At 39.0% G+C, this 14,947-nt stretch overlaps 1 protein-coding gene across 1 annotated transcript; it reads right to left on the bottom strand.

The window, feature by feature from the left end:
- Positions 1-4,255: 4,255 nt before the first annotated feature.
- Positions 4,256-10,112, bottom strand: DLX6 (distal-less homeobox 6). The gene is made up of 3 exons (XM_030189944.1): positions 9,414-10,112; positions 8,128-8,321; positions 4,256-5,213 (listed from the first exon to the last, which is right to left on the bottom strand). Exons 1-3 carry the CDS (start codon positions 9,835-9,837, stop codon positions 4,962-4,964), a joined length of 870 nt encoding a protein of 289 aa, XP_030045804.1. The 5' UTR covers positions 9,838-10,112; the 3' UTR covers positions 4,256-4,961.
- Positions 10,113-14,947: the final 4,835 nt, after the last annotated feature.

The raw sequence follows: 14,947 nt of genomic DNA, 5'->3' as shown, positions 1-14,947 counted from the left end.
TCTGTGCGCTCCTCCTGTTCCCGAAATACCACCCAGGGACTGTCCACTGAATTAGTGCCAGAAATGGTATCTTAATCTCAAACCGAAAAACTAAAGAGTAATACATTTTAAGGCTTGGTCAGTACAGATCTGGAAGTAAAATGAATATGTGTTTGTTTTATTTATTTATTTTCACTAATCATAGCTAATCATGAGATTACAGACATTACCCAAATGGCTAACCTCAAATGTCCATTAAAAAAAACACACCGTTCAATTAATACATTTCCTCAAAGAGCTCCTGATGACTTGTCTAGTTCATATGTATCTGTCTACGATATTCCCGCGTAATTGTTTTTACTCATAGAAACATTGTTAAGATCACAGAACTTGGGATTCGCAGCTGGGCAGCAGAGACCACGACCTACAGGAGCTTCCGCGCTTTACCCGCTTCACGGGTTCTCCTTCGTTTTAGTGCACAGGAATCAAACTGCCTGGTGTCCTTCAGAGTGTGATTTGATCGCCACTGTTAGTGTTCACATTTCACTTTCGTATTTTCCCTTTCCTTCCCATACCATTATTTATTGAGTGCAGCGTGAAATTACAATCCTGCATTTTGCACTCAGCAACCCGTCTGCAGTGCAAAAAATGGGGTCTCGGTAATGGCTGAATTAGCCCTACTGGACAGCTTCAGATGTAACACTTTGTAATAATTATATTGTAGGCTGGATTAGGATGCTATTATCATAATCTGGACGTTTACAATTATCTGTAATTTGCAAAGATGCGCCAGGTCTTGATTACAGCAGGGTTTTTTTTTTTTTTTTTTATCAAGCTAACCATCACTAAACAGTGACAGTAATAACAGCTAATTTTGCTGGCAATATAAGAGGTGCTGGGTTGTGCAAACAATTTCACACCTGGATGTGCTCACTCAACCAGGAATGCAGAGAAAGAGTGTCTGCCCTGAAACACAGTAAAAATATTTTTCCACTGCTCCACTCCACTCTATGGCTTCCGAGACACAGATCGTTTCTTAACAGATTTTGACTTGGGTAAGTTTGTGTATTTTTTTTTTAACATTTCTAGCATCTTTTAGCTTTACCATTGAGGTTTATTTTGGCAAACCTTTGCCGTGACATAGTATCTGCTGTGTATCATTTTCTCTCAGGCTAGGAGAGGGGCTGCTACATAGATTGAAAACTTTGACCTCTCCATATGACTAGTCTGGATTGTACTACTTACTTTTTGACAGTTAGTGTCAGGAAGAGAATAGCATGCCTGAAAAGTTAGCTGAGAGATAAATGACAGGAAAGTTCTTTTTTTCTTGTGTGTGTGTGTGTTGTGTGTGTGTGTGTGTGTGTGTGTGAGAGAGAGAGAGAGAGAGAGAGAGAGAGAGAGAGAGAGAGAGAGAGAGAGAGAGAGAGAGAGAGAGATCATTGTAATTTTTCTAGTAATGGTAAACTTGAGCAACTCAGGCGCGCGGGCGTGTGCTAAAAATCAATTCATTGAAGGCTCAGGATGGTACAAGGGGACTAAGGCTGAAATCAGTTCCTGTCCTAGTAGTAAATGCGACATAAGGGCGGATTGCTTTTTTTGGAAGATAAATTCAAATACCATTGCGTTCTAATAGAAGCAGTAGCTATGTTGCATAGATATTGACAGCCACACACAATAGATTTTTGTAAAACTAGGACTACAGGAGTCTTGTTTTTAAAATGATAGGGGGTGCTAGATAATATAAATTAGCTTTCTCTGCACAATGTGATTTTTTTCTTAATATTTGGGGGTGATCAAGCATCCAGTGCACTCACAGTGCTGGCATTCATGCGGAGGACAGGTGCAGTTCAAATCCTCCCGTTTGAGTCTGGAAATTGCTGTCATATAGCTTGTAGCTTGCAAACTGCGACTGGTGGAAATGCAAAAAGCAAGTTCCCTTTGGCAAACAACGTGCATTGGGCCTGGTACTAAGGAATCAGAATCTGAAGGAGTGTGATTTCGGAAAAACGGACTTCCAAAAGAGCCACTTCACCATGTGGAAAATAGAAACACTTTAAAGACTAGCTGGCGTTGTTTTTCTAAAGAGTGGAAGCATAGTTACATTATTCCTGGAGCATGATATAAATTCGAGGAATAATTATTATTTTTTTATGTGAACAAAAATAAAAAAAGCCAACCAAAAAATAAGAAGAGAAAAGAAAAGAATACTGAACAGTTTGATGCTGAAAACTGAGCGAACCACGTCTGTGCTGACTGTAGGTGACGCTGTTTCATGGGTTAGCTAGGATTAGCTCCTCACGAGAGCAGGCAAAGACAGGCCTGTAAACTACGGGCATTTCTTAGAGCACCAAATAACTACATCTATGCATTCACCACTCCTGGTATTATTACGTATAATTTTAAAAGCAATAATGTATGGGGACACAACATTTAGAACTGAATCGGGGTGCTGCCTGGGTTGCAGTGCTTGAGCATTATGGTAGGCTGGCTGGCCTAAAGAGACGTTTAGTGACCCATTCTGCAAAGGCTTTGTTCGTAAAACAATGAGAGAGAAATCTTCAGGAAGCACGACCCTTAATACGAAAGTCTGGTTTATAGAAACCTCCCCTGGAAGGTTTACAAACATGAATGAATCATTCTTGCGGCGCGTTTCTGTATCTGTGCAAATGATCGTTAATTCTCCTTGAAAATGTTTGAGCAAATTGCTGCAAGCATCTAGGGACGCACCTCATGTGCTAGCGGTATAAATGCTGTTTGGGCTGAATTTTATATGGGTGTATATATATATATATATGTTTATGCATACCATATTCGATTTTTCTTCCAAACATTGTTGGTTTAAAAGCATGGTAGCTTTACTTATAACGTAATTTGAATAATTCAGCAAGCTCTACTACCAGCTGTACTTCTAAAGCCTCTTCCATTCTTTTCAGCATAATAATTTTGGTTAATTTTCAATTTTAGGTCCTACATCTCTGCAATTTGTGTATGAATAACAGAATAATTTCGCTCTTTTGTTTCGCCTTTCCTGTTCCTGAATCTAAATAAAGATGGCTTTTTAGTATTAAAAGTGGAAGGAAATTACAGGTAATTATCTTTGACGGTAGAAACGCTGTAATCAGCGGGCTACATGAAAAATTACTCTAATTATGGTTGCATTTAAGAGAATGGAAAAAAAAACGTTCTTGTGGATAAAAACCTTAAATTGTCCCCAATGTCTGCTTCAAACTGGATGGGACTGCAGCTGGAGGCTTTGTTCAGAATTGATCCTGGGGAGCTCTGAGCCCAAAGTTTCACAGTAGGAAGGGGGGAAAAGAAAAGGAAACATTTTTCCTAATGTAACAATACTAAACCTAGAAAATGACAGGACTGATCGGTTTTAAACCATTCTGGGGACTGGCTGAGCATAGAAGTTGCTCAACAACAACAAAAAAAGACCTGGTATATTGGTAAGTAATCTTCGCTTTGTGTCTAATTATAGTGACTGTCCTTTTCACGACTGTATGTAGCTGTCATTATATCGAGCACTCCGAGGATGACTATTGAATTGTGATAAATAGCTCAGTGGTTTCAAGGTTCATAATTTGAAGGATGCCCAGGTCTGTACCTATTAATTCTCACAGTATGGGGCTTCCTGCTTACTTGAAGAAAGAACTTTCCATTTTCATTATTCCTGTGCATTACACCATATTGAAAGAATATAATTCTTCCCGGATGTTCATTTTGTGCATTTTTTTTTTACAGATTAGCAAAAAAGTATTTTTCTTAAAAAGGTTTATGCGTGTGTGTAATTATATATATATATATATATATATATATATATATATATATTATATATATATATATTATATATATATATATATTTGTTTACATTGGTGAGTAGCCAGATCAGATCCTAAATTAGGCAGCAGTCATTTGCACAGAATAATAGAAAGCCCTGTATTTTGTCTTTTGCAAAGCTAGGTATAAGTTACACTATAATGATCTAGGTGTGCATGTGACCTGATGCAGTAGCATAAGAAGTGATTGGGCAATTTATAATTATTAACCATAAACTTAGGTGCCCAATAAAATTGTAGCACTAAAGATAAAATGTACAAAGTCATACTATTACTGATTTTATTTATATATATATATATATATATATATATATATATATATAGTACACCTTACAGTGCACTGCCTGGTAGATCTTATTCTACTTATTTATTAATTTTTTAAAGTAAAGTTTGCTGAGAAAAAAAATCTGAAATTTAAAGAAAAATAAAACACGTTAGATGTTTTCTGGCTTTTACTCCATATATGAAAGAAGACAAAAACATACAAAGTATATACAACTAGAATTCAACATATATACAAGTGTTCAGGGTATAAATTTCCCTAGCTTTGTAAATGAACTCCCCCTTTAAAAGTAATTTGCTCTTTATTTACTACCTCTTTTCTTGTTCCCTTCAGAGCTTAGGGGGAAACAGTGGTTTCTTGGGCATTAATAGTCAATCGCAGCTTCTTAAAACAAGCAACTTTGGCCTTGTGGCAATGTTTTAATCTTACAATAAATTCTCCTTTCAAGTAGTGTTTTTTTTTTTTTAATATAGTCCCCAGTTTGAAACTGGTACATAAAAACAGGGGAGGGTAAATTAGCCTCTTTTTCTGCAGTGCCTCAAGCTCATTAAATAAGTTCAAACTTTGCAAGGCATCGGGCTTCCCTTGTTTGAAAGTCTGCGGTGTGTCTCTTGCACACAACTCCAAAGAGAACAGACCGTTTCCTCTGAATCCCAGAAAAAGTGCATTCTACGTGCACCAGTACAAGAACTGTGGTCTCTCTAAATTCAAGTTAAATCACTGAGGTCACTCAAAACGTGGTGTCCTGGCCACACGCCCATGTTCATCTGGAGCCTGCTTGGTTGGCAGTGCCGGCAGACACTTAACTTCTGCTATACCGGGACTACAGTCCTCACCAGAACTTATTTCTCTTGGATGCTTCACATCATCTGTGGTCTCTGCATTGTGTCTTGATGTGGAGATGAATACCAGTGAGAATAGCCAGGCATATAGCTGTTGGGAGGCATATTAACTCCCTTTGCAGAAGCTGAAACGTCCCAGGCTGGAGGGATAGCTGGAGATCTGGGCGACAGGGCAGCTGTGCCCGGCAGAGGGTCACTTTCGTGGGGATTACCACCTTGCTTTAATAGTTTCTTAAATTTGGAACGTTTATTCTGAAACCAGATCTTCACCTAAGAACACAATACAATATCAGACAATTAATCACTATACTTACAATTTTTAAAGGGACAGAGGGGACAGTGAAAGAACAATTAAAAATAACAAAAAAAAGATATATATTTTCGTATGAAGGTCACATCGGAACCTATTAGACGTTTATTTTAATACCCATTTGAAACTGAAAATGATAACCACAGAGTAATGTGAATCAGTCCAGGATTTTCAGTCTCTCTCTGTCTCTCTCTCATAAGCCCTTAAATATTAGTACAGGAAGATTTATTAACAATAAATTAATGTAACGTAAAAACTGTCAGAATGCAATGTCTAAAAATGTCAGGTCAAGTAATTTACACAGAGCTACCTATATAGCTATGAGGCAGCATTATAAGACATCACTTAAGAGAGTGGTCTTTTGATGAAGTCACCAGATGGCAATGACATTTTGTCAGGATTTTCATTTTACATGTAATTCTCCATTTCCATTAAAAATATATGCATTTTCCCCCTAGATATCTGCTTTGATGAATTTATGAGCTCTCAGCTGGGTCTTCTAAATAAGCTAAGATTTGGGAAGACCCTAAACCAACCATTTTCTCCTTAAAGAGCAAATAATGGTTATGACATCACAGTCATATACTACATGCACAGATACAAACATTTTTGGCCACAGTATCAACTCAAAACTATTCCCCCATTCCGATCAAGCTTTTAAAAGGTAGAAGTGTTTGTGTTAGGTATTTTCACATTGGCTGAATATTTATGCAACCCCAACCAAACTTGGACATTTAAGCAAGACCTCTGATCAGATGATATATCCAACAAAACGTACAGCAGACATAAGACATAACCACCAGTCTTTTGTGGCCTTTCTATAGACACCAGTGGCTTCTCTTTGGCCCACAAAGTTTGAAATACTGCTTCCCTACATCAAAGAAGTATTGTTTCTATTAAGCGGCCTAAATTCATATCTACATTTAGGCACATCAAAATAATGGTAAATATCCCTAACTGAAGATAACTAAGGGAAAGTTTGCCATGTTATCAATAGATGCCCTCTCTCTTGTAGTATAAGGAACAGTGACAAATACCAATCAAAATACACAGGAGAAAAATCAGGAACATCTCTACCAGGTCACAATGGAATCTTTAATTATTTACACAAGCAAAATGGGTAACTAAACCAATGTGCTTTAAATAAACCTCCTATGCTTATATCCTGAACTTACTTCCTTCCCCCTGATGTCTCTAGTCATACTGAAAGAAAGGGAAGGGAAAGGGAAGTGGGACTTGATATACCACCTTTCTGTGGTATTTTGCAACTACATTCAAAGCGGTTTACATATATTCAGGTACTTATTTTGTACCTGGGGCAATGGAGGGTTAAGTGACCTGCCCACAGTTACAAGGAGCTGCAGTGGGAATCAAACCCAGTTCCCCAGGATCAAAGTCCGCTGCACTAACCACTAACCTGAAGAAAAGAAGCCCATCAGAGCAGGGAAAAAAAAGTCTATATTCTTATACATTATAAAGAAAAAGAAATTCTTATTCATCAAGCAAGGCTCCATTTTCAAGACTTTTTTTCTGGCAGATCCAAAAGGGAAGAATGTTTATAGAAAATAAACCCTGAGCATAATTTCCAGGACTTATACCTTCCATAATAGCCTTTTCAGGTCTAATCAGTGAAGGCCGCACAGTCAATACATAAAATTTGAAGATTACTTTACTCAATCCCTGAATTCACATGTTGTCTCTAAAGAGAGTGCAGGCTAATATTTGAAAATGAAACTCCTAAAATAAGGGCTAAATACAAATACTCATCATTAGAGAACTCCTGAATGCATTTCTTTAAGCAGAATATGTACACTGACATTTATTAAGGTTTACTTTGTAGAAGCATTTCTTTTGGTGAGAGGTAACTAATGACAGTAGATCTGCTGAGTCCAGTAGTACATGCATGCAGATTTTTTGCAAAGCAGGCAGCAGTATTGTAAGATACAATATTTTGGTATATAATGAAGCCCTTGACAAACCAGAAACATTCCTTGAGAAATTGTTTTTGAAAAAGCTCAGATTTTTTTCAAAACAGGTCTGAAATGTGTGTCTTTTGTAAACTTGGAAAGTGATCTAAATGTGAAATTCAGTATAATAAGATACAAAATGACCATTTTTAAATGTATGCCACCTGTGACTTTTGTTTGGTATTTGGTTTATTTATCACTAGTATTTGATTTATGTCTCACTGTTATAAAAAAAATCTTTCCTTGTGGTTTATAATGACTTATATGTCTTTCGGACTTAATTGGTAAGGCATTAAGAATTACACCAACCACACTCAAAATAGGAATTAACCTGCTATAATTTTGTAGACATTTGTCTTTGATGTTCCTCACTCTATTATCACTGTGCCTCAGGGAAGATGCTGCAATTGGCTCATTATTGTTCAGGCTTATTTAACTATTGATTTTACAACTGCTTATTAATGTTTCCATTTCTAGGCGCTCCGATTCTTACAGATCAGAAGGCCTCTGCTTTCTATGCACTTGTATATGGTTGAGCTTAAACCCCATTTGTTTTCAGCAAACAAATCATTACCAAATGTAATTTATTTTTCAGCTGTTCCTTTACTATAGGTACACCAGTTCATTTTCAACTCAGTAACAAAAATTTGATCCAGAACGGAATAGAATGCGGCTGTCAGTTGCTTTTCCAAGAATACGCACAGTACTGTTCTTTCCTGCTGAAGAATTCAGATTCGATCCTGCTTTACATCTTTTCCTAGGCACATACATGCATTTTATTTTCTACTCTTGTTCTCCTGCATTTTCTGTCATCCCATCCCCCAGTGTTAGAAGTCTGTTGGAGGGTGTAACTGGCCTTTTCTTTGTCTGGCCTGAGATTCTGTGATCTGAAGTTGCTGATAATTACCTGTGTCTGAGTCAGTCCTAATGAAGCTGCCAGTTCTGCTCTCTCTGGAAGTGCCAGATACTGTGTTTGCTGAAAGCGGTGGTTTAAAGCTTGAAGCTGTAGACTTGAGTAAATGGTTCTAGGCTTGCGGATTTTTTTCCCTTTCCCATTGAATCTGATTTCTCCATTTTCAATCACTGTGGTTTTTTGCTGGTCTGCAAACACAAATTTGACATTCCTGTCAGCAAACATCCAGCCACATATTGACTTTGCAACTTTAACCTAAATGTATTTGGTTTTTTCACGTTCTTATACACAGCATAATAATGACAACAAACTGTAATTTGTTTTATCTCCAAAATAAATGCACTGGAGCTAAACATGCAAAAAAAAAACTGGAACACCTGTATTAATCTGGAAATAATTCCAGTATTATTTGAGGTTAATTATTGTAATGGGCACTGAATGACAAATCCTCCCAAATTAAAGTAGAAAGATCAAATATGTAATATTTGTGATGAATGATTTCCTTTACCTGCAACTATATTGTTTCATGAACATCTAAGGTCTACTTAGCCAACAAAATGTTTACACGGCTAATTAACTTTATGTCACCAATTTGCAGTCCAGTGAGTGAGCACTCAGTGATTCAGTGCCATGCTCATTCATACGTATATATCTCAGAGATACAATTAAAAAAAACATTCAACACTCGGTTTTCAGAATTTCATAATTCAAACAAAGAAGCAATAAACACTGCCGCCGATCTTCACTTTGCTGATTCATTGGAATAGCTAGGCATAGGTTTATAGGGAAATAAGTGAAGAGCAAACGAAGTAGAAGACGGAAAACACCTCTCTTAAAAGCAGAACAAGTCAGTAGTCATCATTACTAGTGATTAATTGTACTAAAAAAGTAGGCCATTGTGTAAAGTACATGGAAGAGCAACATAAGAAACACACCCACATCTGCTTCATATGGTTCATGAAATTAGGACATCACTTTGCTCACATATATCTCTAGCTATCTATGCATGCTGTTTTACAACAGACTACAGATTTGTCAAAGCAACTGCATCACAGAAGATAGATAGATAGATAGAGCTCAGACAAAGATATGGCAATGCTTGTTTTACGGGAGCCACCAAGACAACTGATTTGGCCAAGAAATAAGGGAGCTAGAGAAAATCCCTATACACTTATGCACGATCATCAACTGTTAAAAAAAAAGCACACAAATAGAAAGAAAAGTGAGTTGGCATGCAGAGCTAGTGAGTAAGCCAGGCGGGGAGCCGCAGGCGGCCTCACCTGGGTCTTCTGCTCTGGTCTGCGTCGTAGCGGCGCCGCCACCGCCGCCACCACCTCCTCCTCCTCCTCCGCCGCCGCCGCTTCCTCCGCCGCCACCGTGATAGGGTTGCAGGTAGGGGCTGTGCTGCGAGTGGCTCATGTAAGGATAGGAGGCGAGCGACGAGCGGCTGTACGAGTTGGAGCTCGGGTAGGCAGAGCCGTCGTGCTGGTGGTGATGGTGGTGGTGGTGGTGGTGATGAGCGTGCGAGCCCGAGTGCAGGCAGTGCAGCGGGTAGTGGCCGGCTGCCATGGTCGGGGAGCTCTGCTGCGAGTGAGGCTGAGGCGGCTGCTGCTGCTGCTGCTGTTGCTGGCCGAACTCCATGAAGGCAGACTTGGAGGAGTCCTGCGCGTCCAGCCCGTCAGCCATCGCAGTCATAGTCATCATCAAACTTTCGTGCGCTGGGGAGAGCGAGCCAGCAGCCCCCCTCGCTCCCCGCCGGCCACCTACCCTGCACTTAAGGTGATCCCCCCTGCCTCACTTCCCAGTTCCTGCAGCAGGGAGAGGCCCCAGTTAAATACGGGGAGGAGGAGGAGGGGGGCAAGAGCAAGGATTCCTTAAGAGGCTCTTTCTCTGTCACTCCTTCGCTTCCTTTAATTCCAACTTGTTTTCGGCTTCTGGAGTTAAGGCAGAGGTGTGTGTGTGTGTATTTTTTTTTTTTTTAAGGTGGATTCTGCTAAAGTTCAGCTTCTGCTTTTAGACTCTAGGAAGACGCCACAAGTCGACTGGTTTGTCTGCGAAAGGGCAGCGCCTTCCCATTGGTCAGTCAACCTCTGACGTCACAAGCCCGGCGCTTCCCCAGGCGCGCGCGGCGCGGAACGTCCTAGCCCACCTTCGCTTCCGTTCGCGCTCCCGGCGCTCGTTTCCCCACTCCGCGCAGGCACCCCGTGTCTTCTCCGTTCAACCTTCCCTGGCTCACGGCTCCCGACTGCTGCCTGATCCTTACCGGGGCTTTCCCCTGCTCCTGCGCGCGCTTCCCTAGCACTAGTGCGCTCCTTACCGCGATCCTCAAAGTCTACCGCGCAGCTGCAGTGTTTCTCTTTCTTTATCTAACGCGTATGGGGTTTCACTGTTTGGCTTAATAACCAATTAGATCAGAAGACAAAGTAGCCTGCGTTTCCTTTATTCCATTTAAAACACTGTTTAAAGGCAGAGTCCGACTTTTAAAAAAATAATTATTTTGTTATGTAATAACTAGTCACAAGGTCTTATCTATACAGCGCAGTACCAGGCTTTAATACCGGCCCAGAGTGATGCATCGTTTAAGCTGGGTTTTAACATTTTCCATGCCAAAATTGTTCCTTATTATTTGCTCACGACAGAGTGCCTTTGCAACATATTATACAATCTGCATATTGGTGAGCGGGTTTTGAATGCCGTTTTCAAACTGAAAATAAGTTTGGTTTCTTATTCCCTGACTTAATTACATTTTGCATTTAAGCAAGCACGTTCAAGGGAGCCAGCTATTTTAAGTGAGTCATTGGATAACTGACAGTAATGCATTTTTTCCTATTGAAAACAGAAGCTACTGTAATGCTTTCAAATATATGCAAATGATACATGTGGTTCGTGGTTTGGCAAATCTTGATTACAATATAAACTACCCAAGGAAAGTGCATTCGTCTTAAATTTGTCTTCAGATTACAATTCCAATTGATTTTATTTTATTGTCAACATTGTTAATGATAAAAATAGAGTCGTTTTGCAGGTATTTTTACTTTCTAGAAAGAGGCAATTAGACCTCTAATCAGGAATACACAAAAATCTCCCATGATTAACTGCAGTACTTTGTTCAAATTGCTGTTATAAAATTCAGAACAATTTGCCTGTAATGATTATGGACTGGGTTTATTTTGGGAGGTGGAATAAAAGTGGATATAGCATAAATTATCCTCTAATTATACACCAGTGTCGCCTCAATTATCCTCTTATCAAAATGGTTGTCTAACTGCAGCGTTTAGTTTCAATTCGCCTTCTTCTTTTTCCCTATAAAAAGAACTTCATACCTTGCTATTATTAATCCATTTATTATTTGCAAGGGGATTTATATCTGAACATCCAGCTGCTTGTACCACTTCTCTTTCAATGATGGACTGGGGAAAGACATTAACTTTGAGCACAATGCTGTGGATTCTGTCCTTGTGTAATTCGCACGTTTAAACCTTCTCGTACATACAGCCACAAACAAGCCGTGAAGTCCAAGCAGATATACTAAAGACCTGGTGCAAAGTCAGGTAGAGGAAGTGGAAGCTGATGTGTACAAATCGATAGAATATGGACATTATATTGTGAAGTACCATCGGTGACTGGACTTAGGAAAACTGGAGGAGGCGAGCAGCTCACCAACCTTTCTGTGCAAGAAGTATTACACTAGACTAAATTACAACTTTCTGAGAAGATTTTTTTTTAAAGTAGTAATAATCGCTTTCGTGGAATTGTGTTGGCTTTTGCAGAATATTAGAAAGAAGCCTTGGCTTTTTGGAAACATCACCTAGAGAGTTATCCCCCTTGGCTGCACTGTTATTAACCGTAAATCTTAAAGGGGTGGATATGTCAGAAGGAGATCTAACCATTTGCATATTTCACTGTACTGTGGAAGAGGCTTTATGCTAATTGATTCTTCTGCATATGCAAAAGAATCTTTCAGTATTTCAGAATATACAGGGCTTTTCTTTCCCCCTACGGAAAGGCCTGTTGTGAAGAGTTGTTTTTTTTTTTTTTTTTTTAAGTATGTTTTTTTCTCGTTTGCTCTGATCAGTGTTTAACTTCTTGAGCTTCTGGAGTCGGTTCAGTAACTCTGAATGGAGTTTTAAGTGCCTGCCTTGTTCTCTTTCTTTTAACAAAAGTTCCACTTTAACACGCGAAAGAGTAACCCGATCTACGCGTTTACAAACCTACAATGAATAAAAATGTTCAAACTGATATAGAAGGGAGAAAACAAGGAAAAGAAAAGGGCTATATTCTTTTCTTCAAGTATTCTGTTCCTATTGGGACCTTATTCACAGTCCATGTAATGTATTCAGGTGAACTACTAGATTTGGCAGTTTTATCGCTCTATACCCTGAAGCTTGTTGTTTCATAAGTCTTTTTTTTTTTTTCTTACAGGTGCACATATTCTAAATTTCTCCACGCTTTTTTTTTAAAGCAGCAAAGCAGTAGAAAATGTGGTTTTTCCCCAACCAGCTATGCCAAGGGAATTTGATTGCACAATTCCCGTGGGCAATAGTATTTAATATCTGCATAGTGTTATCGGAAGACTTAGCTTTGGAAGGAATCTCCTCCTGTAATGTACACAGAAGAAAAGATGTCTTGGTCTAGAAATAATGGAGAAGAGTTAGTGGCCAAAAGAATTTAGCAAATCTGCATATGTAGAATCAGAATATGTTTATTTTGATGAAAACAATGCCAAAGTATCCAAACGCAATGATCATAATTGGCAAAATATCCGTATATCTATTTCTATTGTATATGTGGATAGAGATTATATAGAGATATTTATCACAGAGAATTAACCCGCTTCTATTCTGGCAGTTTTCCAAATGCAATTATAGAAATCCAGTTTTCCAAATTTAATTATAGAAATCTGGCTGCATTCGTCTCCCGTTTTCCAGTGTTGATTAACTGACCTTAATGATTCCTGATTGAAAGAAGCGGAGTTAGTTGTAAATATATATATATTTTTTGTTTGCTTTTTGTACTCTTGGGAAATTGCCAGTTCTAAGGGAACCACACCTTTAGGGATTGTAAAGTGCTGTGGGGGGTTCTTCTTTTGCGGCAATACAAATTCAAAAGAGGTTTGTGTCCGCTCCTAAGTCTAAGGTGATGAACTCTAGTTTCATAGCCAGGAGGTATCTGTCGCCTGGTTAATTATTGCCCATCTCTGGGCTCTGAGGGCTTCTAAAAGCCGCTTATTGTTCAGGTGCACCGGCTTCTTGTATGGTCTTTCCCCCACTGAGAAGGTCAATTCCTGCCTAGGAGAGGACCTTTATTGGCTTTTTATTATTCTAAAAAGACTGACAGGTTAAGAAAAGGCAATCTGTTTCAGGCTGGTAGGTGAAGCATTTACGTAGGCGCATGGCAGGTGTAGGTATGTTCTCTCTACAGATATACAAACTTTAAGGCCTACTCCATCTAGTTGTGTCAGTATTTCAGTATTTTAATGTAGAGGAGTGTGGTAGCCGTGTTAGTCCACTCTTAAGGTTATCAATAGAAATCAAACAAAATAAAACATGGAAAAGAAATAAGATGATACCTTTTTATTGGACATAACTTAATACATTTCTTGATTAGCTTTGGAAGGAGGGCAACCTTCGAAAGCTAATCAAGAAATGTATTAAGTTATGTCCAATAAAAAAGGTATCATCTTATTTCTTTTCCATGTTTTATTTTGTTTGATTTCTATTGATAGTATTTTAATGAAAACACATCTATCTCCAAGTTTGCAACTTACTGTATATAGATACACTGAAGCTCTACAAAGACAACTGTATGTAAAGCAGTTTGAGAATCATTAACATATATTTGGTTGCAAAGTAATGGTCGTTTAACCTGTTCAAAGGAAATAAAAAAATGTATAATAGATATGTATATTTACCTCAGAACTAGAAGCCAGTAAACCCATCCCTCCTCTCAAGACAATCTGACCAGAAGGCTCAAGGGTCAAATATGGGGTTTTTTTCCCCCAAAGAAAGAATTGAGGATCTTTTGTTGATAATACTGCTTTATTGTCCAGGCAGCAACATTAGAATAAGCTTGCCAGCGGTTGGTGCCACCCGTTGATACCCAGCACATTAATGGCTTAAATATAATACACTACCAGCCAAAAGTCAGTGAGCGGATCTGCGTCATTTCAGAAAAGAGCAGAGAGGACAGGTGAAACGTTCTTATCTGCTGAGAAGTGTTTTCTGTTAGGCCCCGGTTTCAGCTTCCCATTTGCCCCGGTTTGGTGATATGAGGTTTCTCATACGGCTGCTGTTCATATACTCCTGCTTCAGAGATTTTTAATCTGGTACAGGGAAATATAAATGATGGAAATAGGTGAAAGACGGCTTTAGTAGGTAAGGGCTGCTATTTCGTTTCTGATTTGCTTTCTTTGGTAGGCATCTATGCTGTTCTGTGGAAGGTTCTTCCATTAACACCTCCATGCTGGGCTACTTACAGCAGATTACTCCGGGGGCCTATTTGATTTTGATCCTAGTGTGTCAATTTGAGGGGATTTCTGCAACAATAAATAGAGCAAATTCATAATGACTCTGTTTCCAAGCTTTTTTTTCCCCTTAGAAAATTGCTTTCGGTTATCACATCGGGAACAAGCTATATTTATATATTTTTACCCGAAAGATCTATTGCAGTGTTCTGGTCTTTGAAAAAGCAGGTTCTCTTTCAGGTACCTACCCGATCGAGCTTGGAGGCAGCAGGTACACGCCATATGTATACAGAATGCCACTCAGCCTTCTGTCACCCCCAAAATCAGTTGAAATCCAACTAACGTGTTAGA

This window comes from Microcaecilia unicolor, chromosome 1 (genome assembly GCF_901765095.1).
Source record: "Microcaecilia unicolor chromosome 1, aMicUni1.1, whole genome shotgun sequence".
Taxonomy (NCBI): domain Eukaryota; kingdom Metazoa; phylum Chordata; class Amphibia; order Gymnophiona; family Siphonopidae; genus Microcaecilia; species Microcaecilia unicolor.
This window is presented reverse-complemented; position numbering and strand designations above follow the sequence as displayed.

Coding starts and splice junctions, on each gene's coding strand:
- DLX6 (XM_030189944.1), bottom strand. CDS start 9,837: ATGATGACTATGACTGCGATGGCTGACGGGCTGGACGCGCAGGACTCC. Junction 8,322..9,413: donor GACCAGAGCAGAAGACCCAG/GTGAGGCCGCCT, acceptor TTGTGTTTGCAG/ACCAGCAAAAAACCACAGTG. Junction 5,214..8,127: donor TAGGACTGACTCAGACACAG/GTAATTATCAGC, acceptor TTGTGTTCTTAG/GTGAAGATCTGGTTTCAGAA.